The sequence below is a fragment of the Phascolarctos cinereus genome, unplaced genomic scaffold, assembly GCF_003287225.1.
Source record: "Phascolarctos cinereus isolate Bilbo 61053 unplaced genomic scaffold, phaCin_HiC Scaffold_4;HRSCAF=312, whole genome shotgun sequence".
Classification (NCBI taxonomy): domain Eukaryota; kingdom Metazoa; phylum Chordata; class Mammalia; order Diprotodontia; family Phascolarctidae; genus Phascolarctos; species Phascolarctos cinereus.
The window spans coordinates 505,316,522-505,342,178 of NW_027555847.1; the positions used below are offsets into that span (position 1 = coordinate 505,316,522).

The window sequence follows — 25,657 nt, forward strand, 5'->3', positions numbered from 1 at the left end:
AGGAGGAGGAGGAGGAGGAGGAGGAGGAGGAGGAGGAGGAGGAGAAGGAGGGGGAGGAGGAGAAGGAGGGGGAGGAGGAGAAGGAGGGGAGGAGGAGGAGAGGAGGGAGGAGAAAGGAGGAAGGGGAGGAAGACAAGGAGGAGGAGAAGGAGAGGGAGGAGAAAGGAGGAGGGGGAGAGAAAGAAGGAGAAAAGGAAGAAGAGAAAGGAAATGAAGAAGAAGAAAGAGAGGAAGAAGAAGAAAAAGAAAAGGAAGAGAAATAAGAAGAAAAGGAAGAGGAACAGGAACAAGAGGATGAAGAGGAAGAAGAGGAGGAAGAAAAACAAGAAGGAGAAATATCTATACATTTCTAGTTTTTGAAAAAAAAGCATTCACTGTTTATTAGTAAATGTGACTTTGTATGTGAGGAAACGCAAAATGTTAAATTCTTGCCACTATCCAATTCCTCTAATAAAAAGGGGTTGTAGAATTTTAAGAAGGCCTCAGAAATCTTTAGAGATTTTATCTTTTAAGGCTTATCCAATTTGCTTTTCTGAAATTATCTCTATTATGAATTTCTTCATTTCTTGGATTCCATTTAGAGAAACTCAATAGCAGAATTCCAAGTTCAAGTTTCCAAATGCAAATGAAGGGATAATCCAGAACTCCACACTTTACCATTCACACCTTGGAAGTGAACTGGCATTTTTCGTTCTCCTTCCCAAGATCATTTTAATGAAAAAAAAACTGGGGGATGTGTTCATATTAATCATACGACTAACCCATAACTTTTGGAAGACATTTTTGGATCATTATATCAAATACATTCCAACATTTTGAACTGATGCCTTTAAAATATGAACTAATTCTTTTCTTTTTGCTAACTCTAATAATAATACAATTTTCCAATGTCACTTAAGACATTTTAAGATAATGATAACTGGGGGGAAAAGAGGAAGAGAATAATTCATACTCTGATTCACTTTACATGATACACATTTTAAAAATTAACAGATAATAAACTATGCCAAATCATTTACATACTAATACCTCTCTATCCAGGCTCATCTATCCAGGGGTTAGGGAAAACTGATAATTGAAATCAACAGAAATCTCCAAATTCCAGGTAGTTAATCCTTCTACATCTCCCTCACCAAAGTTTTTATTAGAGTGACTTAACAAGTGGCAAATTGGCCTATTTCAGCCTCACTATACACTTTACTTTGCTGAGAAAAAGGTGCTAACAAATAATGGGAGCTCAGAAAAATGGCCTGGAGAAGCCTAAGGCTGATTAGTCATCCGTAGAATGATATAGCTAGAAAGAACCTTAGACATCACCTAATCTAACCCCCTCCTCCTACAGAAGAGGAAACTGAGACCCAGAGGGGGAACAAGAATATCTCCATAGTTTAAAAAAGCATAGGTTTTATAGCTGGAATAGATGTTAGAGACCATTGAGTTTAACCCCCTAATTTTACAGATGAGGAAATTGAGGTACACAGAGATTAAGTGGTTTGCTACAAGTCATATGGTGTATGAGGCCTGTGTTCCTGACTGCTATTCCAGCATTCTAGCCGCTATCCTACATGTTCAATAAGCAGTACCTGAATAATTGGGGATGACTTACTGAAATCGTGTGTATGTACATATATACATATTATATGAAATGCAAAAGAAGAGACTATTTTGTTCATTTATTGTTGATTATACTGAATTGACCTGTTGGTCTGCCCATTTCATTCCCTGCTTGATGTACTCCAGAGGCTCCATCTTTCCTGGAGCATCAAAGACGACCTCCTCCATTCAGCATTCAAAGCTCTTCACAAACTGGCTCCAACCTGCCTTTCCACACATTACTCCTCTTCAAGCACACTAAGATACAGCCAAAATGGCCTTGTTGCTATTCTTCATATGCAACACCCAATCTCCATCTCCATGCTTTGGTATACACCAGCCCCTCATGTCGGGAAAACATTCCCTCTTCAGCGCCATGTTTTAAAAAGAATCCCTACTTTCCTTCCAAGCTCAACTGAAGCACCAGCTCCCATGTTAGACCTTTCCTGAGCCACTCAGCCACTAGTTCCTAAAGCTCCCTTCCCCCATTACATTATGTTTATCTTTTGCGTGTGCTTTTTGTGCACTTTTTTTCTCCCTAGAACATGTAAACTTCTTAAGGAAAGACACTGTTTCATTTTTGTCTTTGTCTCTCCAGTGCCTAACACACTACTTACCACATAGTAAATAAACACTTAACAAATGCTTGCTGATTAACTGATTAAATAACACCAATAGAATTACAATATAACACCTGTCCCTTATTTTCTGCAATAAATAGGTCCATGAAAGACTGTATTTTTTGTAAATAAAAAATATTAAGTATGATAAAGGAGCATGTTATTTAAAGGGCCTCTATAGTGAATCTTTTATTAATGTTGTATGCTGTAAATATCTCCATAATTTTTCTAAATTCAGATTTTTGTATGTTCATTTTATTAAGGAAGATATACTATAATCAGTGAGCTAAGTCATCCATGTTATCCAGTCTGACCATACTCACACCAGATTGATTCATTCCTGTATCATTTTTTAGGTAGTGTATCTAACACTTCAGTTCTTGTTCAGTCATGTCCTCATTTGGGGCTTTCTTGGCAAAGACTCTGGAGTGGTTTGTCATTTCCTTCTCCAGCTCATTTGACAGATAAGGAAACTGAGATAAACAGGGTTAAGTGACTTGCCCAGGGTCACACAGCTAGTAATTGTCTGAGGCCACATTTGAACTCAGGTCTTCTGGACTCCAGGTCTGGTGCTCTATCTGCTGCACCACCTAGTTACTCCCATCTAGCACATTATAGTTTTTGGAGGTATATATTATATCATATGTGATATAATACATATATATAAATTTATATCTCTTCATAAACTCAACTTCATAGCATGCTGACATGTTGACATGTTATAGTGGCTGTGCTGAGTGCAGGTTACATCAGTTCTATTCAGTCAATAAATACTTATATTAAGGGCTTCTTATGTGCCAGGCACTTTGCTAAGCACTGGTACGTGTAGTACAATGAGTTAGGCAAGTCAGATCACCTCTTACTGGGTCTCAGTTTCCTCTTCTGTAAAATGAAGGAATTGGACCACACAAAGTCCTAGATCCCCCTTTGAACTGTAAAATTTAATTTTATCCTGAATGAGACATCCATTAGTTTATCTGAAAATCATCAAGATTCTTTATCCTGATTTAATTTTCTCGTTCATAACGACATCCCACCCTTCCCGGTAAGCTGTACCACCCAGTATCATTCCTTTCACTTCTTGGAATTTACACTATTCAAATATTTGTAAGCTGTTATCACATTTTTCCCTTTGGTCATCACTGTTCAGCAACTTCTACTTACACATTTAGCTCCTTAGTTATCATAAATTAATCCCTCCAATTTTTTAAATTTTATTTTTTCTTGCTTTTCACAAAGTTCCCACTAATCTCTCTATAATTTCAGAGCAATGAAACTTTCTCCTGCAAGTGATAAATAAAATTTCTCTCAAAGTCAATGTTGCCAAATGAATTCTTTTTGTTCACTGTTCAAAATACTTTTGGTGATATCCTTTGCTCACAGGTATCTCAATTTTTTTTCCTAACTGCTTTTCTGTCTCGTATTTTGTATCTGCCTGTCTACCAATCACTGCTGCTATATTATTTCCCCTTATCTTGCCTATTTCTTTTTCTTTCTTTTGAGGGCCTCCTTTAATAGTTTCTAGTTTCATCTTCATTCTCCCTTGCCTCTCCCCCACTTCAGTGAACTCCCAAACAGAATAACACAACTGCACATGACAGAAATATTGACTCTGTGGCCTTGGCCAGGGGTAGAGAGAGGTTCAGCATAAATAGCAGAATATGCTACGCTGTCTGCATGCTTATGGAGAAACTGTGGGTTTAATACAACTGTAGTCCAATCTAAAAACATTATTTACCCAGAAAGTGACAAAGGAAGGAAAAAATTAAGGGAGGGGTTTGTACTTGGGAAGTGACATTTAAAAGGAAAAAAGGTAAAAACAAGTAGGGAGCTAGTACAGCTGGGAATTGTTAACTTTAATCAAAGGGTAGTCTGCCTCTGTCTCTCTCCAGTGTCTTTCTTGTGTCTCTCTGATTCTGTCTCTTCCTGTCTCTGTCTTTGTCTGTCTGTCTGTCTCTGTCTCTGTATCTCTCTCTCTGTCTCTCTCTCTGTCTCTCTCTCTCTCTCTGTCTCTCTCCTTCTCCCTCTCTCATTCTCTCCTCTCCTTTCCTTGTCTCTTTTTCTGTCTCTCTTTCCCGCCTCCCCCCCCATAAAAGCCATATAGACAGATGGAACTTGCTTCTCCTTAAACATTCTTTAAATTCTGCAATGCTTTTGGTTTTTTGTTTTGTTTTGTTTGCTTTTTGAGAATTTGAAAAACCAAAGTACGGGATCCACAAAATGCATTCTCAAGACAGACAGTGCCTCCATGGCTGCCTCATGACTTCCAGGTTGCATCCTGGTCAAGAAACCTGAAGGAACATTTTTTTGGTTGTTGTTCTTTGTTCTCTAAGAGGACCAGAATGACATCACTACCATTGATAAGTTGATGTTAACTGAGATAGTGGTGAGGTTGGGGTTTAGGTGAGAAAGGAGTAACAGGTCACATAAGGGAAATACAGCTGTTCTCTTAACAGCTGAATCAAGAAATCTTGTGTGTTTAACCTCTGTCTTGTTAAAAGTTTACATGTCCCATCTTTACTACTTCTTCACCTAGCTAAAATGTCAGTCTTATATTCAGTGAGTAACCCCTTGGAGATTCCATCACCCTAACTCTTTTTCTAGTTGCTGCTATCCTCAATGGGCTTTACAGTTGTTAGAGGTTTATTCCCAGAGAAAAATGCATTTCTCCCACAAGATACATCTCCCTTGAACTTACATCATAACAGCTCATCTACTGGCACCAGTTTCAGTTACATCAGCCACTGACGGACATCCCATTGTCAAACTAAATACAAAACAGATCCCTGGAACCAGAGGAGTCCATCGGAAAAGTCTCTGCTAGCACATGCCCAACACTGATCTTGTTCTGATTACTCCACAATTCTTTACTGTATCTCAGCAACAACACACAAGGAATGGGGACGGTATTCATTACTTACCAAACCTCTTGTAACCGAAGGACTGCACCTCCTCCTCCTCTGCAAAATCGTCTACAAGTAAACAAAAGATAGAGAATTGATATGTTAGCACTGGAAAATAATATTGGAGGTGAAATGTGGCTCAGTAAGTATCTGCTTAAGTGGTTAGGATATTTTCATAAAACTGATCTTATGGGCATTCTTTCCTTCACATATGTTGAACACGGATGGATACAGACCATATTTCCTACGTATATTCTCACATCCAATGCACCTGACGTAAATTCTAGTAAACATCAGAGAGTGTTTTGATGACAGCTTTCTTAATCTTCTTCTCTAGGATGGGAGCTTCAAGTCTAATTAAAAATGTCTAGAAATAATACTAATAGTTTATATTTATATAATATATAACAGAGCTAGATAAACCCAGATATCTTTTTCAGATCCATTTCCTGAGTTCCCTGTCATTTTCCAATACTTTCTCTGATGTATTCAAAACCCTGAGAGGCATGTAGTAGTATTATTCCCATTTTAGAGATGAGGAAACAGGCTCAGAGGTTAAGTGATTCACAATTATGCAGCTAGTAAACAGCAGAGGTGAGCCCTTCAGTCAATTCAACAAATATCTATTAAATTCCAACTGTGTACACAGCATTGTGCCAGACAGGGATACAAAGATGGAAAAGGACACTGCAGTAGTTCACATTCTAGTAGGTGAATGAGACATATATGCAAATAATTATAATACTAATTAGAAGAAAAATCAAAACATAGCAGGAAAGACTTGGGGAAGGAGAGAGGGAGTGATCCCCTTTACCTTCAGGGATCAGGGAAAGTCTTATGGATTCCAAAAGGCAATTCAACCAGCAACTATTTACTGATTGTGAACAAGGCACAATATTCTAGGTTCTGGAGGTATAAAAATTTTAAAAATGAAACAGTCCTGCCTTCAAGGACTGACTTTATAATCTACTGCATGAGTGGAATGCTACATATATCTAGTTATAATACCAGGGGCAAAGAAGAGATCTGGGCTACGAGGAAAATAGTAGTGAAAAAAAAATCAACTCCATTTAGTGTAGAGATTGCAAACATATGGTCTGCAGGTGAGAAGCATCCCACAAGACTTCCCAGTGTGGCCTGAACCAGGTTAAAATATATTTGGGAAATATTTAACAAAATAAATAAAATTGTAAGAAAATATAGATAAATATCATACTTTAAAACTAAGTCACTATGAGACAACATGGCTCCTTATGTACGGACTAGTGGCTGTATTTGGTTTGAGTTTCTATTTGAGTTTGACACCACAGATCTTAGGAATTATGGAAATCTTTATGGAGGAGGTGATATGGTAGCTGAGCTTTGAAGGAAAAGAAAGATTTCAAAAGACAGAGATAAGGAAGGAATCTACTCCAGGCACAAGGGATAGCCTCTATCAAAGAGCAGAAGCAGGAAAAAGCTGGACAAATCTCCAGAACTAGCCAGTCACCCAAGCTGCCTGGAATGTTGAGTGAGTGGAGTAGGGCAATGTGAAATAAGGTTGGAAAGGAAGGTTGGAGCCAGTTTTGAGAAGACCTTAAGGACAGGTTAAAGAATTATATTTTATCTTAAAGGTAATAAGGAGCCACTGAATCTTTTTGAGTAAAGTAATAAAATAACCAGCAGACCTGTGCCATTTGAAGATTCATTTTGGCAGCTGAGTAAAGGACTGATTGGAAAGGGGACAACTTGGTAGCAGAAAGAACAACGGAAGGCAATGTTCCCACTATATGTGAGCGCACAAGGGTAAGAGAAGGTTTTTTGACTTTATGTCCAGTGTTTTCTCCTTTATATTGCTCTGCTTATCCAGTGAAAGCATACCACAAACCAAAGAAGCACAGGTAATTTCCTTGCTGTGTCAAATTCTTTGGTCACTTAACAAGAAAAAAGTTTGAGACAGATTTGGAAACAACTAAGCATTAAAAATTATGTAAGCCAGGCTAGCTTCTAAATAGCCTAAAATCCTCCTCCTAGATACAGATAAATACAAATGCTTAACATTCCATCAGACTGTTGCCTCCCTATTCTATGAGGGCTGAACTCAAAGGCTTCTCATTTTAAAGTTTAAATTAGGTGTGGTTGTGTAGGGCAGACTTTGCTGCTTTTCAAAACTACAGCCAAACACATTTAATGAGGAAAATTAAGGCTTATTATACCATATCTAGGTCTCTCGGAGCTCTAAGAAAATTATTATTCATCACCATTATTACATCTGATCTTGATTTACCTCAAAAATATACTCAGTTGTCATAATCCACTGATTTGTTTTTTATTTCCACTGGGTCTATGAAGATAAATTATTTGGCTAACTGACATAAAAAATGTACCATCTTCAATGATCCAAAGCTTAGCCCAATGCCCAACAGATAGTAGGAAATTAATAAATGTTTATTGACTGACCAACCAATCCAGAAAATTATGACTCCTTTCCCCCAAAGGCCCAACACTTGTCTGAAATACCCAAATGGATGAAACTGTATACTTGGAGTGCTCATTTATTGTGAGAAAATATATCTTAAGAATGGGTCTGAAGTCTGTAGCACCTTTTCTCTTCCTTTTCTATAGTCTTCCATTTTGCCAATCCTACTTATTGTGAAGAAGTAAATGAGATTGGGTGTCTGTGAGGATACCCTGAGTATATGAGTGAATTGGTTTTTCTTCGACATGGATCCACAGTTTTATGTTCTAGGTTTTTTTTTTAATTTTTAAATTTTTTATTTTTGGGCAATTAGGGTTAAGTGACTTGCCCAGGGTCACACAGCTATTAAGTGTCAAGCGTTTGGTCTAAGGCTGGATTTGAACTCAGGTCCTCCTGACTTCAGGGCCGGTGATTTATCTGCTGTGCCCCCTAGCTGCCCCGCCCCAGCTGCCCCCTCAGTTTTATGTTCTATATGGAAAGTTTGTTGACAAAAAGAGTGGTAACCTTTCTATCCATTTTGGCTAATAGTTCCTGTGAGTTGAATTGATGAGAGGCTCAGATTGCTCTACAATTAAATGACAAACCTTGTCTGTTGATAGGACAGACAACCAAGTCGCTTACACTCATGCCTGTTACACAATATTTAAAGGGGTGTGAATGTCCTGGCTCCGGTGTCTGCTGCCCTGGCCGAGGTGCTTACACCCAAAAGTCAAGTGGACTGGTTTCCTGGCAGCTCCCTTCACAAACAGATCATCTAAATAAGGGCTCGGGAGACACAGAGAGCACAGAGGATCAGGGAATGGAACTGGGGAATATGGAACAAGTCGACAAGATTATGTCTGAGTGTGGGTCAGTCTAGCAGTGTACAGGCACAAGATAAGTGGTTAAAAATGAATTTCCTTTCATAAAAAATGTTCTCAGCTGTGGCAGGCATACAACAGCTTTTCCAAGGCCCAAATGGGTTTGATGATGTTTGACTCAGCACACACAACCTTAGAGTGTCTCCTAACATTTTTCTCAAGACATGGAGAGACAAGCAAAGCGCATCCCTAACCATCTTTGTGGATGTCATGGCACAACAGGCGAGTGTGCCAGAATCCTTTCAAAATCTTCCTTCTGGCTTCTCAAACCCAAACTTAATGCCTTCCCTAAGAGAGTGGCATCTGACTTGATGCCCTTCTCAGACAGGTCTCCTGAGCAGCCTGCCACTTTTCCAGTACTGTTTTTGACATATTCAAAGCCAAAGCAAGTACTAGATTCCTAAACAAATAAGGATTTGGTTGAGATTTAAGACCCAGAGACTGAAGTTGCCTGAACTTGATTCCTGTCTTTGACAGCAACTTGTCTTCAGGGAAGAGGTGACCTTAACAAATTAAACAACAATAAAAGTGTTTAATTTAAGATTTATATCAGGGAGAACATAGTTTTTGGCTTTGGCAGATGCATTTTAGAGTTTTAATACCTATGGGGTATGCTGTATTTTGCTGCACTGTTTTGAAATGTGATTTTTTTCCCCCTCCAGCTCTCCTTGGTAACTGGCACAGAGCCAAGCTGGCTCGAGATCATGCAATATGGTATGTTGAACAGAATTCTACTGGTGATTTATTCTTTGAGTCTTGCTTTTACATAGTAATGCAAGTTCAAGTAGAGCTTATTTTACTATGTTTCTGGAATTCAGAGTCTTCTAGATTCCAGGGAAAAAAAACATTTTCAAATGGGGGGAGATGATTTTTTGGAGGCAGTCTGTGAAACTCAGAAGCATCTCTGGTACTTCCATCCAACCCCCCCTTCCCTGTTCCTTAATTTCAAATATTTAAATGCAGGTTATTTGCTGTGTTATCAAACACATGTCTACAGTGATATTTTCTGCGGCACATAGGTGGCGCAGTAGATAGAGCACTGGCCCAGAAGTCAGGAAGACCTGAGTTCAAATCCAGCCTCAGACCAAACACTTGACACTAGCTGTGAGACCTTGGGCAAGTCACTTAACCCCAACTGCCTTTTAAAAAAAACAGTGATATTTTCTCCATGACACCAAATGGATGCAAATTATGGAACACCATGATCTTGGGAAAATTATAATCACAAAAAATAAAAACAGCCGCTAGTGCCCCCTTGCTCTCTCCCTGAATTATTTCCAATTAGAGTGCCTATATCTTCTTTGTACATAATTATTTGCATGTTGTCTCCCCATTAAACAGTGAATGAGCTCTTTGAGCACAGGGACTATTTTTGCCTTTCTTTGTATTGCCAGGACTTAGCACAATGCCTGGCACATAGTAGGTATTTAATAAATGCCTGCTGACTTAACTTGTGGTGGCTATAAGCAGAGGGTAACATATTACTAAGGGAGAGCTGCCTATGAGAAGTAGTATAAGTAACATTAGATGGTCCAGTCATATGATGTGAATGAGAGACAACAATTTCCCTGTGTTCTATGAGCCTCTTTATAATTTCCTTTGTAGTAGTCAGTCAGCCTCTGCTTGAACACTTTCCATGAAAGGGAGCTCACTACTTCACAAGCAGCCCATGTTACTTTTTAAAAACTAATTGATGCAAAGCAAGATAACCCAAATGGTGCGCTGATACTCCTCAAGATACTAAAACAATAAAAGGAAGGGCCAAATGTTGGGTAAATCTCCTATGAAGCATTTAAGGTAGAACATGGACAAAAATCATACAGGATGAGGAAATTGGAGAACCAATGCCACTGAGATTAAAGATCCTTCAATATAGCTCTGTTCAAATGTTTTAGTCTTAAGACTCCTTAATACTCTTAAAATTATTGAGGACCCAACAAAGAGATTTTGTTCATGTATGTCTATTAGAAATTAAAACATCAAAGTAAATGTTGAGGAAAACAAAAACTGTCATCTCTGTAGCTCTGCTAAAGGAAACTAAATGATCCATCATAAACTGGTAGATTCCTTGGGTTTAAATAGAAGGGTCCATAGAGGTCATTTATATTATCCCTGTATCTTCCATAATCTCTTCACAACATCCCTGGCCAGGGGTCATTTAGCCCCTGCTTGAACACTTTGAGTAAAAGGCAACCCACTACCTCACAAGCAGCCATTATACTTTTTGATTATCAGGAATTAAATTGTAACAAAATAATTTAATTGTAACAAAATAAGTGCTCATTGATTAGATGATGACTAAACAAGTTATGGCACATGGCACATTCTGCTCCATAATATATGATTCAGAAAAGCATTGGGAAGACTTGAATGGATGGGTACAAAGCAAGAAGAATCAGGAAAATGACCTACATGTAGCAGAGGGTTGGGCTACGGGGGCCCAGTCCTTCAAACATGTGCAGTCTGCTCTGCCTGTGCTTCAGGCCATGCCACAACTTTCTGTAAATGTCCCTTTGTCAAAGCTGTATTTGGTTAATTTATATTGAGGAGGTATGAACTGGCAAAACAGATAGAGTTCTGGGCTTGGAGTCAGAAGGACCTGAGTTCAAATTCACTTACTAGCTGGCTGGGTGACTCTGGGCAAATCATTTACCCCCTTTTGCTTAAGTTTCTTCACCTGTAAAATGAGGAGAAGCAAGTGGCAAACCACTCCAGTATCTTTGCCAAGAAAACCCCAATGGGGTCACAAAGAATTGAACCCAACTGAAAGGACCCAACAATAGCCAAAAAATATCTCTCACAGTAATTTGTGAACCCTAAAGGCACAATAAAAATATGAGTTATTACATAGAATCACAGATCTAGGACTGGACCTTAGAGGTCAGCTACTCAAACTACCTCATTTTGAAGGGGAAGATACCAAAGTCCAGAAAGAGTTAAGTGACTTACTGAATTTATCAGTTATAGAAGCATGATTTGAACCCAGGGTCTCTGATTCCAGAGTCATCAATCTCTCCCCCATGCCATACTGCCTCTTTATTCTTTTTTTTAAAAATTTTTTATTTATGAAATAAAACAAGCATTTCCATAACATGGTAGAATTTTAAAAAGATGGTTGCACATGACACTGCAAATCTATTATGTACAACTTACTACTCCTCTAAAATATATAATAAAGTTTTCATGTAACCTTCTTTTTTTTTTTTACTTTTTTTCTTCCTTCTCCTTTCCCCTCCTCTCCCCCCATTCATCCTAAGAATGAAGAAGTACTGCATGGAATAAAACATTGAGCCAGAAGATCTCTCTAAGGTCCTTCATAACTCTGACTCTATGGCTGGTCTGAAAATACACATAGCTGTTATGACAATAAGGAAGAATTCTAGGTGATAGCTTCATTGCCAATCCAGAGCTGCAGAGAGAGCAGCTGGCCTGTGGACAGTAGCAGTGATACCAGGGCTCTTTGCTGCCATAGTCTTCAAGCAGGCACTTAATGAATCTATGCTTGGTCCAGGCTTGGTTTGGAGATTGTATTGATGCTCCATCTTTGTTCTATTTCAAAAGTGTTTTTTTTTTTTAAATCACATGTATTTGGTTTCAGTTTGGTCTGGCTGTCTAGGTTCTTAGGAGGGAAGGGACCAATAACCTCTGTTTAGTTCACAGTTCAGTCAAGAATGAATACCAGAACTTCAGTCGCTCTGTACAGCACATTCTAACAGTTGGCTCACTATTCGGTTAAACTCAAGTTCGTCATTTATAGGGATTCATGCCCTGTGATTAACCTACTAACACTAACCAGGAATTCAGACACTTAACTCACATCATAGGCAAACCATGGAAAATATGCTGCTGCCCAACCATTCAAGAAACCAAGGCTTGCTTCCATTTGCTACCTTTTATGTATTCTTTTAGAATGTCAACTCCTTTATAATGTTTCATTTTTGTCTTTGTATTACCAGTGTTTAGTACAGTGCCTGGCACTCAGTAGGTACTTAATAAATGTTTATTGATTAGTTGATGTAAAAATGAAGAAAAGTAATTCTTTAAAGTGCATTTTATCTATATTAAGTCTGTGTTTGGGAATGTCCTTGGTTTACAGCTTTCTAAAGCTTATTTTAAGTGTATATAGTTTATTATGTTGCTTTCTTCTTTTCCATCTGCCTTTCCAGCTGGTTGCTGTAAAGGATACTGCAAACATATGGAACGAATTCAATGCAGTATCATTAAATAGCTGACATATATGATTTTAAAGTGTTATTTGTATCTGCCTTTTTCCTCCCCAGCCTCAGGTTTTTCCCTCAAACAGTAGATGGACTGTGTGGATGATTTAATTATTCATGGATTGCTCAATGGCATCATAAGAGGTGGACTTGAGTTACTTTCTGGACTTCTTGTTTTGCAATCAGAAGACACAATGATTTATTCAAAAGTAAGACCTAAAATGACAGTTTTAGGTACAGCAGGCAATTATTATAAATGTAATAAGCTCCAATGCTTGTTTTGGGGATAAACAGAGATAAAATAAGATAGGCAGTCTTGTTTATTCCTTCATAGTTGAAGAAAGTTTAGGGAAATCTTTGGCATTTTTCATCCATTAAGCTAGTTTGGGGTGAATAATGATCTATACTAAGTCAACTGCCTCTGATTTCTGCAACCTGAGAACTAAAGAGTAAAGAAATAAGTTGTGTGCCCTGAAAGGCCCCTTTAGACAGCATATTAGTCTTCAGCAAATTAAATGGAACATGACTCACATTTTCATTCAGTATTTGAGAGGTTCCCATTTAATCATTTTTGTAGCTTTCTGAATCCCTTTCTCCAAAGCCTACAAGAGCTCCATGATGCAAGGAGACTCTGGCCAGAAGAATCTAAACCAAACACTGTATCTCTGTGTCACAAATGCTATGTGGTTAGAGATACATTCTATGGTGGAAAACTGATAAATGCACTTTCTTTTAAAATCACTTAACCTTATTTTTAGATCATCTAAACAACTGTGCTAAAAGCCAAGAGCTATATTACTCTGATTAAGTGCAAATGAGGAGCCCAAACTGGGCTTAGGAAACCCAATTCAAGTGAATTCTGTGTTAAATCTCTTTGTTCCTACCTCCCATGTTCAAACTGCACATTCTAAAGGGCTTGGTTTGGTGCTACTGGCTCAACTTAGATGCTTGTGATTCTTCTTAACTTAATCACTTTTGTCCTATCAGATTCATACAATTTGAAAAATAAAATGGGACCACACAAAAGCTTTAAAACAATCTAAGGTCTAAAGGAGATATAATCGGCACCAGTAGGAATACCCACAATGATGAAATTACAGATCCTGGAGATTTTGGAGAAATTGATAATAGCTATCATTCATATAGTGCTTTAGATTTTGCAAATCTCTTACATATATTATTAGCAACTCAGGACCTAAAGCAACCCCTTAAGTATGTTATGTAGCCATCTTTGTTCTCATTTTATAGATGAAGCAACAGACTTTGAGAACTTACAGGACTTGTCCTTGGTTAATAGGTTATAAGTAGCAGAGGGATGATTTGAACTCAGGTCTTCCTAACTCCACATCCAGCACTCTATCTGTTCCACCAAGCTGACTTTCGATATGTCAAATGCACAGAAATCAGGAAAATGGTTTTTGTTACTCTGTCCATTAGGAGGTTGCTAATTCTTGTTTTATTTCATAGAGATCAGCATTTTATATGTAATCTAATCAGCAATTAAACTTATGATGAAGGAAATAAAAGTAACAATATAAGTATAATATAGTAACATGAGTAATAATAATGCTATTGTTATTAGGTATAAAAAGCATGATAAATAATGACAGCGACATTATTATAATTATAATGAAAACATGATAAATCTTCCAGAACAGAAAAAAAGGACAAATAGTTTGTCTCCAGTTATACTAAGGCAAAGAATACTACAAAAAAAAGACCTAACTTTAGAAATAAAATATCAATGTGTTTTTTGAAGAATGCAAAATGATTGAGTAAAAAGACTACAGATTTGAATATTTAAATAGAAGAAAATCACACTTTATTACTTCTTATAATATCATTGCTTTGCACATAAAAGTTTACTGCTCCCTCACTGACTACAGAATTAAGTCCAAACTTTGCAATTAGACATTTGAGACCCTCTACAATCTAGTTCTGACCTAACTTTCCAGACTGTTTTCCTCCTATATTCTGTGTTCCAGCCAAGATCATTCCAATTCATTCATTCATTCATTCATTCAATCAGTCAACAAGTATATATTAAGCACCTACTAAGTACAAGGCACTGGGGATACAAATGCAAAGAAGGAAACAATCCCTGCTCTCAAGAACTTCCATTCTCTTACCAGGTGTGTGCAACTCTTCACTTGCCTGTGCTATGCCCCTCCATCTGTAATGCTGCCCATTGCATTTCCACTAGTTAAAATCTCATCCATCTTTCAAGGCAAATCCTGCTTCAGAAGCTTTGAATTTGCTTGTCGATCGATTGATTCCTTCTCCACAAAGCATGTCCTGATATATTCCCATAAAAAGTGAACTCTCTCTCCTTTGCATTCACATAACCCCTTGTATCTCTCTAGTGACATCACTTCTCAAGTTCTATTCTTTTTTCTTAGTTATTTGTGTACAATTCTTATTCTACTAGACAGAAAGTTCCTTGAGAGTGGGAACTGAAACGTATGCATTCATTTTTGTACCTCATGATACCTCATGGTACCTAACCCAGTGCCATACAGTTAGAGGACCGTGAATAGAGACTGTTTTGAGACTAATCGTTCTATGATAGCGACTAATGTTAAAATTACAAACAAATTCTAAACATTAGGGAAAACAGTGTTAGATAATAATCCAGCTTATTGTGAAATCTATGCCACAGACAGGCATAGATAATCATCTGACAAATTTAGAGCTAGAAGGAAGCATGTTGTTCAGTTGTTTTTCAGTTGTGTTTGACTCTTCCTGACCCCATTTGGGGTATTCTTGGCAAAGATAATGGAATGGTTTGCCATTTCCTTCTCCAGCTCATTTTACAGATGAGGAAACTGAGGCAAACAGGGTAAGTGACTTGCCCAGAGTCACACAGCTAGTAAGTGTCTTCAACCAGATTTTAACTCCGGAAGAAGAGGCTTGCTGACTAGGCTTGGTACTCTATCCACTGTGCCACCTAGCTGAAGGTAGCTTAGAAATAACCCCCTTATCTTACAGATGAAGAAACTGAGGCACAGAGGAGTCCTCCAAGGTTACCTGGATAAACAGTATCAGGGGCAGGATTAGAACTCAGATCCTTGATTCCAAATTCAGTACACATTCCTCCTCACCACCTTGCTCCTCTTTCCTACCTTGCAGATACAAATTTGTGTGGTGTTTCCTATAGTCCTTTGTTCTTATGTCCTTATTTGAAATTAGTCTTGGTTTACCCACTCTCAGGAGGTCTGCCAGATACAAATAGGCATAAAGCAATCAGTCATGGTGCTGATTATAGATATCTGCTTCCACCACGATGAGCTCATCACCTGAAATCTCATGATCACAGAGAATGATTCAGTGCTCAGATTCAACCCTTCCTCAGCTTCCTCGGGTGCCTCTTCCCTCTGATTACAGGGCAGCAGGTAGAAGCAATAAACTTCTCTAAAAACCTTAATTTGTAGAGGGCTCAGAATTTTCCAGCTAACTTCATTTCTTATCAGCTGCTCTGCTAAATTTTGGCTCCAGAAACATCCTGCTCCAGCCCTAGGTACTCTGTTTTGCAATGCCCCCTTCAGCTAAGATTGGAAGCTCCTGGAGGGCAGGGACTATCTTTCTTTTTTCATATGTGTATTTCCAGTGCTTTGCACAGTGTGCACCAGCAAATAGTAGGCACTTAATAAATGTTTATCGACTGACTGCTGACAGCCATAGTGCTACTTTATCCCCTGATAAAGTTTCAGAATCTCATCTCCCCACATTCATATCTCTGCTTTATGAAGAATTTGAGCCTTTGCTGGAGCACTTAGCATAGCATAAATACCTTTCTGTTGAGAGAAGAATTTTCTAGTATTGAAAATACATGCATTTATGATCAACTATGATTCCAGAGGCTTGACCATAATGAAGCACGCCCAGGGCTGTGCTGGAGCCAGCACAGGAGCTGGTTGTTAAATTTTCAGTATGGGCCCTTACACCTTGGAAATAAGCAAGTTACAAATTAGAGATTGGCTTGGTGTTTTGTTGATTGTCCAGACTTAAGAAGGTGAGAAAGTATTAATATTGAAGACTAAATTTGAAAGTGCTTCATATGTACATTCCAGCCCCACCCCTCACCCCCAGCTAGTTGTTAAATAGTTCCCAGCACCCCACAAACCACTGCAATGCTACCTATCTCCTGACAAAGTGGTAATGGGCTAGTTGCAGAAGGAGACGTGCATCTTCGGACCTGGCTGATGAGCAAATTGATTTTGCTTGATCATGTCTATTTGAGAGGGAGAGGTGTCAGGGAGGTGAGAAAGATGGCAACAGGGTAGTGGGGAAAAAAATGAAAAAAAAAATAAAAGAGGGTCATGGCAACATCTTTTTTTTTTTAATGCAGAGAAAAGAACAGAAGGAAGACCAGAAAGAAACATAGGCAAGCAAGCAATTTATATACTTAAAAGAAAAATAAAATCTAAATTTTATTTTGTGTTTGTTATGATGATCATCTATGTACATATTTAAAATAAAAAGAAAATAAAGACTAAAAGTGTGTAGTCTTTAACATGTCCCTTGTTGCGCCCTTCTATGCTTTGCACCCTACCTTGCCTACCTTCACCTAGGCCAATGTCTGATGACATGTACTAGATTGGGCAGCTTATGCAAATGGGAAAAGCTTACTCATTTTACTGATTTATAACGCAAGTTTATGGAGGGCATTCTTCTGAAACTTCAAAGGAAGTAGCTGTGATGATGTCGGTCATGGTGATGGTGAAGTAGAGGTGTTCTCAGCTGAAGGCAAATAAAATGGACAAACTGGGTCCCAAATACCAGTGGAAGGTCAGCTCTGACACATCTGTAATTACTTAAGTATACCTGACCAAAAAAATGAACTTTTTCACCTAAAGTATTTGACATATTACCTGAGATATTTAAGTTAAAATGGACTTTTAGGATTAAACGACCTTGACTTTATATAACCCATTACATAAATATAATGACCTGTTCAAAGTATATAAGATTCCACCTCAGAATCTCTGAGTGAAATGCTTACAATTATAATCCTTTTAAAAATTTCTCACATATTTTATGTGCAGGCTTCTTTCATTGGTAGAGCATCATTCCCTTTAAAAATGTCTTTCTTAGATTCCTATGTTGTAAAGAAAAACCCAGGGCCATAGAAGAGAAGAAGAAACTCCCACAAAGCAGCATAGGAGGTAAACCAGTGATTTACTTAGAATTTCAAATGTTTGACCTCTTTGACCAATCGTCACTTCCCTGGCACAGGGGAATAGTCAGCGTGCCTCTAATAATGCAGTAACATAGACTTATTTGAATCTGATGATTTGTTTTTCATGTCTCCTACCAATTACAGATACCAAGAAGGAATGTTGACTTAATTTTCATGACACATTTAAATGTCTCCATTAGTTGTTGAGTGCTCATGTGAGCTCACTGGCAGCTTAATTGTGTAATATTAATTTCTAGTTTTGTTGGCATTTGTTGCTATGCAATCATAAACATCAAGTTTCATTCCCCTTAAATGATCTACAGGACATTTTCAAAGCACTACACGAGTTTTGGCTGTTCACATTCCATTTAATTAAATGAAAATCATACAGTTGCTTAAACTTGAATTTTACCTCCCACCAGCTTTCGATGGTTTGTGTGGTTAGGCAGAAGTCTGCTAACAAGAAGAGAAAATAAAATGGTCTTTCTAAAGATTGTGCATATATGTATATTGTGTGTGTATATATGGATATAGATGTACATATACTATGCATACACACACACACATATAAACATTGTAAAGATATATTACTGTCCTTCATTGTCACCTATTTCTGTTTCTTACTGATCACCCACCAAGTGTTATGATTTATGTCTGGAAATTCTACTGCTGACAATATTTAAGTTTTTCATGGCAAAGCTGTCAGCACTGCTTATGCTCAAATTGTTTTCAGTGGTGGAAGCTAGCAGTAAACTATCCACATTTATTCATTCATCAGTAAGCTCAGCCTCTTCTAAATTGGATTGTGCTTGATTCAGGCCCAAATTCTGCCTAAGGGAGTCATTTCTAATGACAAAAGGATTAACGTCTTTACCCAGTGCAGGGTAGAGGGGGAAAAAACCACCGGGTTTGGAGTCAGAGGTTCTGGGTTTGAGTCTCAATTTTATCACTTAGTGGGTCCATGATTTTGAATAAATCCCACTTGCTTCTTCTGGACCTCAGTTTCCTCATCTGTAAAAACCTGCCTATCAAAATAAGAGCTCAATCACTTCCTCCACCTGTTAATCCCACCCCCCTCCAAACACACACAGAGAAGGAAAAAGCTTTCTTCTCTTTTTTCTAGTTTTCCCCTTAACTAACATCATCCCCTTAGACCTGTACAGAAACAGCCTCTGTATATGCTTTTCTTTTGTTCTTAAACAGAACAAAAATCTTAGACAAGCCCTGGAAAAGCAAAAGATGATGAGTCCAGAAGTTGGGGGGAGGGTGGGAGAAGGGGAAGAGGAATAGGGGTGGGGGAGTACACCACTTACTGATGAATGTTAAAACTCTTTATTACTAAACAGCATTTCAAAGATGTTTATATACAAAAGCATAAAAAATATGCAGCTGAACACCATGTTTTAATAGCAATGTCCTTCCTCCCCTGTGTTAAATTAGTCCAGTGGTTCTGTATGTATGTTGTAATGTGTGGCAGTTGTTTTCAGCTGTTTCTTAGGCAACAAATGCTGCATCAGAACTCACAAACATCCCCAAAGTTCAGAACTGGAGAATGTGATTGAGGAATGACCTACCTTACTCTAGATGAAGAATCAGAGATCCTTTAGTAAGCACTGTGAATAATTATTAGAAAATCTTAACAAGATTTATAAGCACGGTTTCATATTAAAGGGTTGGACCTGGCTATCAATCGAAGAAGCACTTCATGTTTTAATCAATTTAAAAGAATCCCAGAATTCCAGGAACAGAATACATCATTTGCTCTTTGCAAATTTATAATGATATAATTGTTTCGTTAGTTATTCCAGGGATAGAGGAAATAGAAATGGAGACAGCTGTTTGCTGAACTCACTCAGTAGACTGGTGTTAATGTTACTCATAAGAGGAGTGTGTGAATATCCTTCCTTGAAAAGTGCTAGTTATCTTAAGCATGACAACCAAGATTTAAACATCAGAACTAGAAAGCCAAATATGTACCTTACAAAGGCAATAGAAGAACATAGGGGCTAGATTTTCTTTGGCAATATTTATGAACTCCCATAACTCTTGAGGTGCCCATTGATTTTGTGTTTGGTTAAAGAAGGCTTTACATTAATGCTTTCCTTTAAAGGCTGTTTTACAGGGTTAATATTGGATTCCATAATTCTGGAAATCAAATATTCATGAAATTCTGGATTTCTGAATCATGCGTTAGTGATTAAAAGACAAAGAAATATTTCAATAACTGCACTGGCGATATTGCTAAATGCTAGTTATCATTATTGTCTTTAACTTAGAGGAACTCTCAAGTGGGTTATTGACCTGGGGGAACACCAATAGCAGTTTTTGAATTCCCAACTCTTTCCTTGTAACTCAACCATTTGTTTGGTGTTTACTTAAGGTATGCAAAAGAGTTCTTTAATGATTTACAGGAAAAGTTAATTAGGAAGGTAAATCTGCTCTAACAAAAAAATAAACATAAAGAAACTTAAGGTTACATATGTATGTGAAATTTTAAAATTGTCTTTGTATTTCCAGCACCCAACAACGAGTCCAGCTCATAAGGGACACTTAATAACTGCTTGTTGATTGATCGATTGATTTAAAACTACATATTGTTCTTTTGTAACCCTTTTCTCCATTTATGTAGGTAATGGAGAGCTGATTGTACCTCAATTATATCAAACAGCTCTAATATTTTTGGACCTATCACAGAGTTAAGAAAAAAATATTTTTTCAACAACGATATCACAAAGAACATTTTGAAAAATCGGATAAATTAAACCAATGACATGGATCATTATCCCTCTTTTACATAAGGACAAATAACCTGAAGTAGTGGAAAGTACATAGAATTTGAAAGAAGAGGATTTGTCTTTGAATCCCAGTTCTGTCACTTACTATGTGATGTTGGGCATGTTTGCCTAATTTCTTTGAGCTTCAATTTCTTTATCTGCAAAATGAAAGGGTTGGACTTTTTTGTTTCTATTTTTATTTATTTTTAAGAGGATTTCATTTCTTTCAATTACACGTAAAGACAATTTTTTAACATTCATTTTTTATAAGATTTTGAGTTCCAAGTTTTTCTCCCTCCTTCCTTCCCCTCCCTCCTCCTTAAGATGGTAAGCAATTCGATATAGGTTATATGTGTGCAATCATGTAAAATCTATTTCCATATCAGTCATGTTGTGAAAAAAGAAACAGAACCATAAGATCTTTTCTAGTTCTTAGTTAGTCAACAGGCTTTTAAGTATTAACTGTGTGCTAGGCACTGTGCATACAAAGAATGGCCAAAAGAGTCCTTTCTAATGGGAGAGACAACAAGAAAACATCTGGGAACATCAACATAAATACAAAGGAGGTAGAACCTGATCTGGAGGTGGGTCTTGAAGGTTTACCTGCAAAAGGCAAATCTGAGTTGTCTTTTAAAAAGCCAGGAAAACCAAGAGGGCAAAAGTGAAGAGGCAACATACTCCAGGTGTGAGAGATAGTTAGTGAAAAGAGAGAGTCATGTTTGAGGAAGTACAATTGGGTCAGAATAGATGGATTGGAGAGTGAGTGGAGACAAGACAAGTTTAAGCAGACTGGAAAGACAGGAAGGGTCCAAGTTATGTTTCCTTTAAACAGCAGACAAAAGACTTTAGAATTGATCTTGAAGCTCATTGAAAAGGGAGGTGATATGTATGGTAAGACACTTTAAAAAATTGACCTTGTCAGGTAGTTGAAGGATGGCTTGGAGTAGGGAAAGACTAGAAGCAGGGAGACCTGGGAGAAAGATATCTATTGCAATAATCAAGGGATGAGGGGTAGCTAGGTGGATAGAGCACTGGCCCTGGCGTCAGAAGAACCCGAGTTCGAATTCTGCCTCAGACACTTAATAGCTGTGTGACCCTAGGCAAGTCAATCAACCCATTGCCTCCAGCATATTTATATATTTAAATAATCCAGGAATGATATGATGAAACTCTGAACTAAGGTGGTGGGTATGTGAGTACAGACAGAAGCGAATATATGCAAATAATGTTGTGAAGGTAGAAATAACAAGATTTGTTAATGGGTTGAACATGTGGGATGATTCAGGTGAAGAGTCAGGGATGGCACTGAAGTTGTAAGCCTGGTTTACTGGGAGGGTGGTGGTGGCCTCAACAATAGTAGAGACATTCAGAAGAGAGGAGTGAGGTAGAATATAACAAGTTCTCTTTTGGAAATGGAAAATGCAAAAATGAATTTCCAACTGTCTGGACTGTACCTTAGGAGAAAGATTAGGGTTAGCTACAGAGATCCGGAAGTGGAAGCACCAAGTGTAGACAACTTTCTCAAGGCATTTATCCATGAAAAAGAGAAGAGCTATAGAATGATAACTAGTGTGAATAGTAAGGTTAAGTGAGAGTTTTTTAAGGATGGGGAAGAAATAGTTATGCTTATAGTCAGCAAGGAAATAACAGTAGATAAGGAAAGACTGAAGATAAAAGAGAAAGTGGTTATGATAATGGGGAGCAATCTCCTGGAGAAGATGGGAGGGAATGGGAACAGGATACATGTATAGGGTCTGCCCTTGGTAAGAAGAAGGACCACATCTTCATCTGAGGCTAGACTGAAGTTCTAGTAGGGGCATGTCTGAATGATGTGAGATGAGGAGCAGGGGAGAAAGTGGAGTTCTTGCTGAATATCCTCAAATTTTTCAGTGAAGTATAAAGAGAATTTTTTTAGCTGAGAGGGTAGAGGGAGGGCATTTAGTGGGTGATCTGAGGAGAGATCAGAAGGTTTGAAAGGACCCCTGTGAGGAGTGAGATAGCAAATCAATTAGGGAGGAGTAGAATGTTTTCCTTGCTTGTTAGGGCTCAGTTGAGATTAGATAACATAAATCTGTAATGGACCCAGCAAGCACAGTTTCATGATTTCCTTTAGCTCTACTCAGAAGCACATGAATAGCAGCGAAGGTAGTGCAGGAGGGGAGTAACACAGGATTGGAGTTTAACAAGATTTGATTGATGATAGGACTAGGAGGGAAGAGATTCAGGAGTAGAGGCTAGTGTAGAGTTGAATTGGTTCACCAAAGGGAGTTAAGTTGGTTCACCAAAGGAAGAGAGGAGAGCATAGCGTAAGGGTGAGGTTTTACAAAATAACAGAGGTGGTGGGTCGGATGTTGTACTGGTAAATGTCTAACAACTGACTCTTTTTAAAAGTGTACTCAATATACACATTTACATTTAATTTAATTATCAGCATTTCTATCCATCATTTTCTTAAGAATACCAACAAAACAATAAATCAAGCCTTGATTTATAGCATTTGACAATTTCTGGGGTATCAGTGCTCATGCTGAAAAATTTAATAATAGGCTCTCTGAAGCCAACTCAAGATGGCATAATGGATGGTGGAGTAAGGATGAAGACTCAAGTTAGGGATTGTAGGACATAGGGAAAGATAGAATGATCTAAAAAACTGTGATCAGATAAAATAATTTTGGGTTGCATGGACTCCAAAGTAAGACATTTGTGGGTAATGGCAAAGTCAAGGGTTTCTTGCCTGCACACAACTCTCTGTATAGCTGAGATGCAAAGTAAAAGTAGATCAAGGGAATTCAGTAGACTGAGTAATAGGGAAGTTAGGATATTTGAAGGAGCACCAATATGATGATGAAATCCCCTTGTATAAGGGTAGGAGATTGGGAAAAGAGAAAGACTGTGAGCCAGGCTCTGAATTCATTAAGGAAGAATTCTATGATGCTATGATCAAGTTGATAAGATTGACTCAGTGTTTTACAGTGAATCAATGACAAATTGAAGAATAGAGGCCAATGCTAGTCTGATCCTCTATTTTAGGCCAACAGTTCACAGAACTGAATTTCAGATTGAGAAGGGACCTCAGAGGCCATCCAATCCGTATCTAAAAACAAAAAGAATACCCTCCACAGCACAGTGGCACTTAGTCATCTTGCCACTTCAATGAAGGGGAACCCACTACCTCCCATTGCAGCCCATTCCACTTTGGAATAACCCTATTAACAATCCCCACCGCCTATCTATCTTATACCTCTCTTAATGGAACCTAAGATCACATTAGTTTCTTTGGTTCTTAAATGGTACACTAAGGGCAAACCTAAGACAAAATTGTAAACAGGCAAAGTTTGCCTTTAAAACTATTCCATCCTTACTTTTGTAGCCAACTTCTTCTATCATCTACTTTTCCCACCAAATATAGGATGTCTTCAGATTGCCCCTGAATCTTCAAGGTCATACTAGCTAGGCATAGAATCACAGAATCCTTAATTTGGGAAGGACCCTTGGAGACCAACATCTACCAAAATTATGACTAATGTCTATAATAATGGCAAATGGTCATCTAGCCTCTGATTAATCTTAATTCACTGATGGGTAGCTCACTGTTCCCTAAACCAGTCCACTCTACTTTTGGACAGCTCTAGTGGTTAGGACTTTTTTTTTTTGTTAAGACTCATCTTTCTATGTTTTACATGATTGCACACGTATAATCTATATCTGATTGCTTACTGTCTCAGGGAGGAAGGAATGGAGGGATAGAATTTGGAACTCAAAACTTTAAAAAAAAACCCAAATGTTAAAAAAAGGACTCCTCTTCCCAAGTTCGAATCTGGCCTCAGACACTTACTAGCTGTATGATCCTGGGCAAGTCATTTAATCCCATTTGCCTCAGTTTCCTCTTCTATAAAATGAGCTGGAGAAGGAAGTGGCAAACCATTCCAGTATCTCTGCCAAGAAGACCCCAAATGGGGTCACAAAGAGTGAGACACAATTGAAATGAATGAATCACAAAAACTGTTAGGAAGTGTTTACTGTGGTTGAGTTATCTATTTCACTATCACTTCAATCTTTTGCTCCTACTTCTGCCCTATGAGATCAAGCAGAAAAAAGTCTAAACCTTCTTCATGACAATCTTTCACATTTTTAAAGACAGCTATCATCTCCCCCTGACCTCCCTATCAATTCTTTTCTCCAGGCTAAATATCCTCAGTTCTTTCAACTGATTCTCATGTTTCCTCTTAGTTTCCCATCTTCTCCTCATCCTTGCCACACTCCCCTGGAAATTTTCCTTCTTATCAATGTCTCTCCGCAAATGTGGCACCTTGACTTGGAAACAATGTACTGTATGTGATCTGACCAGGATAGAGTATAGCAGAACCATTTCTTCTCCGGCTTTCAACATTCTATGTTTACTTATCCAGTCCAAAACTGAATTAGCTCTTTCAGCTGCACTATTTCACTGCTTATTCATATCTGCTAGAACACTTGGCCCTTTTCCAAATAGGGCAACCCCTGGCAGTGCCTCCCACAAGTATCCCATGTTCTGGACTTTTCAGTTCCTAGTTCCCATTTTGTCTCTCTTATGCCTGACTTATGTCCTATTCTTTCTGCTAGGGTGAGCTCAATAAATTAATTCAAGCTGATGTGCTAATGGCCAAAAGAGTTAGTTCTCCAGATAGTATTTACAGTTTAACGGAGGCCTTCAACCTAATGTCTTGTACAAAGCATGAAGAATCTGGTAATTTCAGGCCCTACCATCAGGTAGTCATGGGGAGAGATGTCTTTGGGTAAGAGGCCTTTAGGCATACCTCAAATTGTACCATGAAGGAGACTAGCTATAAGTGTACAGTGGGTAAATATTCTCCAGATTCTCTGTAGGCTGGTCCAAATTGCAGTGCAAATCTCCTCAAAGTAATCATTTAGTTGTTGGGGTTTTTTGGGGGGTGGGGTGGGGGGAAGAATATATTTTTTACAGGAGTAGAATCAAAACTGCAAAGAACACTGACAAACATTCAAAATGTAACTAATTTTATGACATATCTTGTTTTTTAAAAAAGCCTACCTT

At 38.1% G+C, this 25,657-nt stretch overlaps 1 protein-coding gene across 1 annotated transcript in view; it reads right to left on the reverse strand.

Moving 5' to 3' along the window:
* Positions 1–25,657, reverse strand: part of COLEC12 (collectin subfamily member 12) — a 233,437-nt gene that overhangs the window by 205,481 nt on the left and 2,299 nt on the right. The window contains 1 exon segment of the mRNA XM_020970676.2: positions 5,135–5,185. Coding sequence (XP_020826335.1) covers positions 5,135–5,185 — 51 coding nt within the window.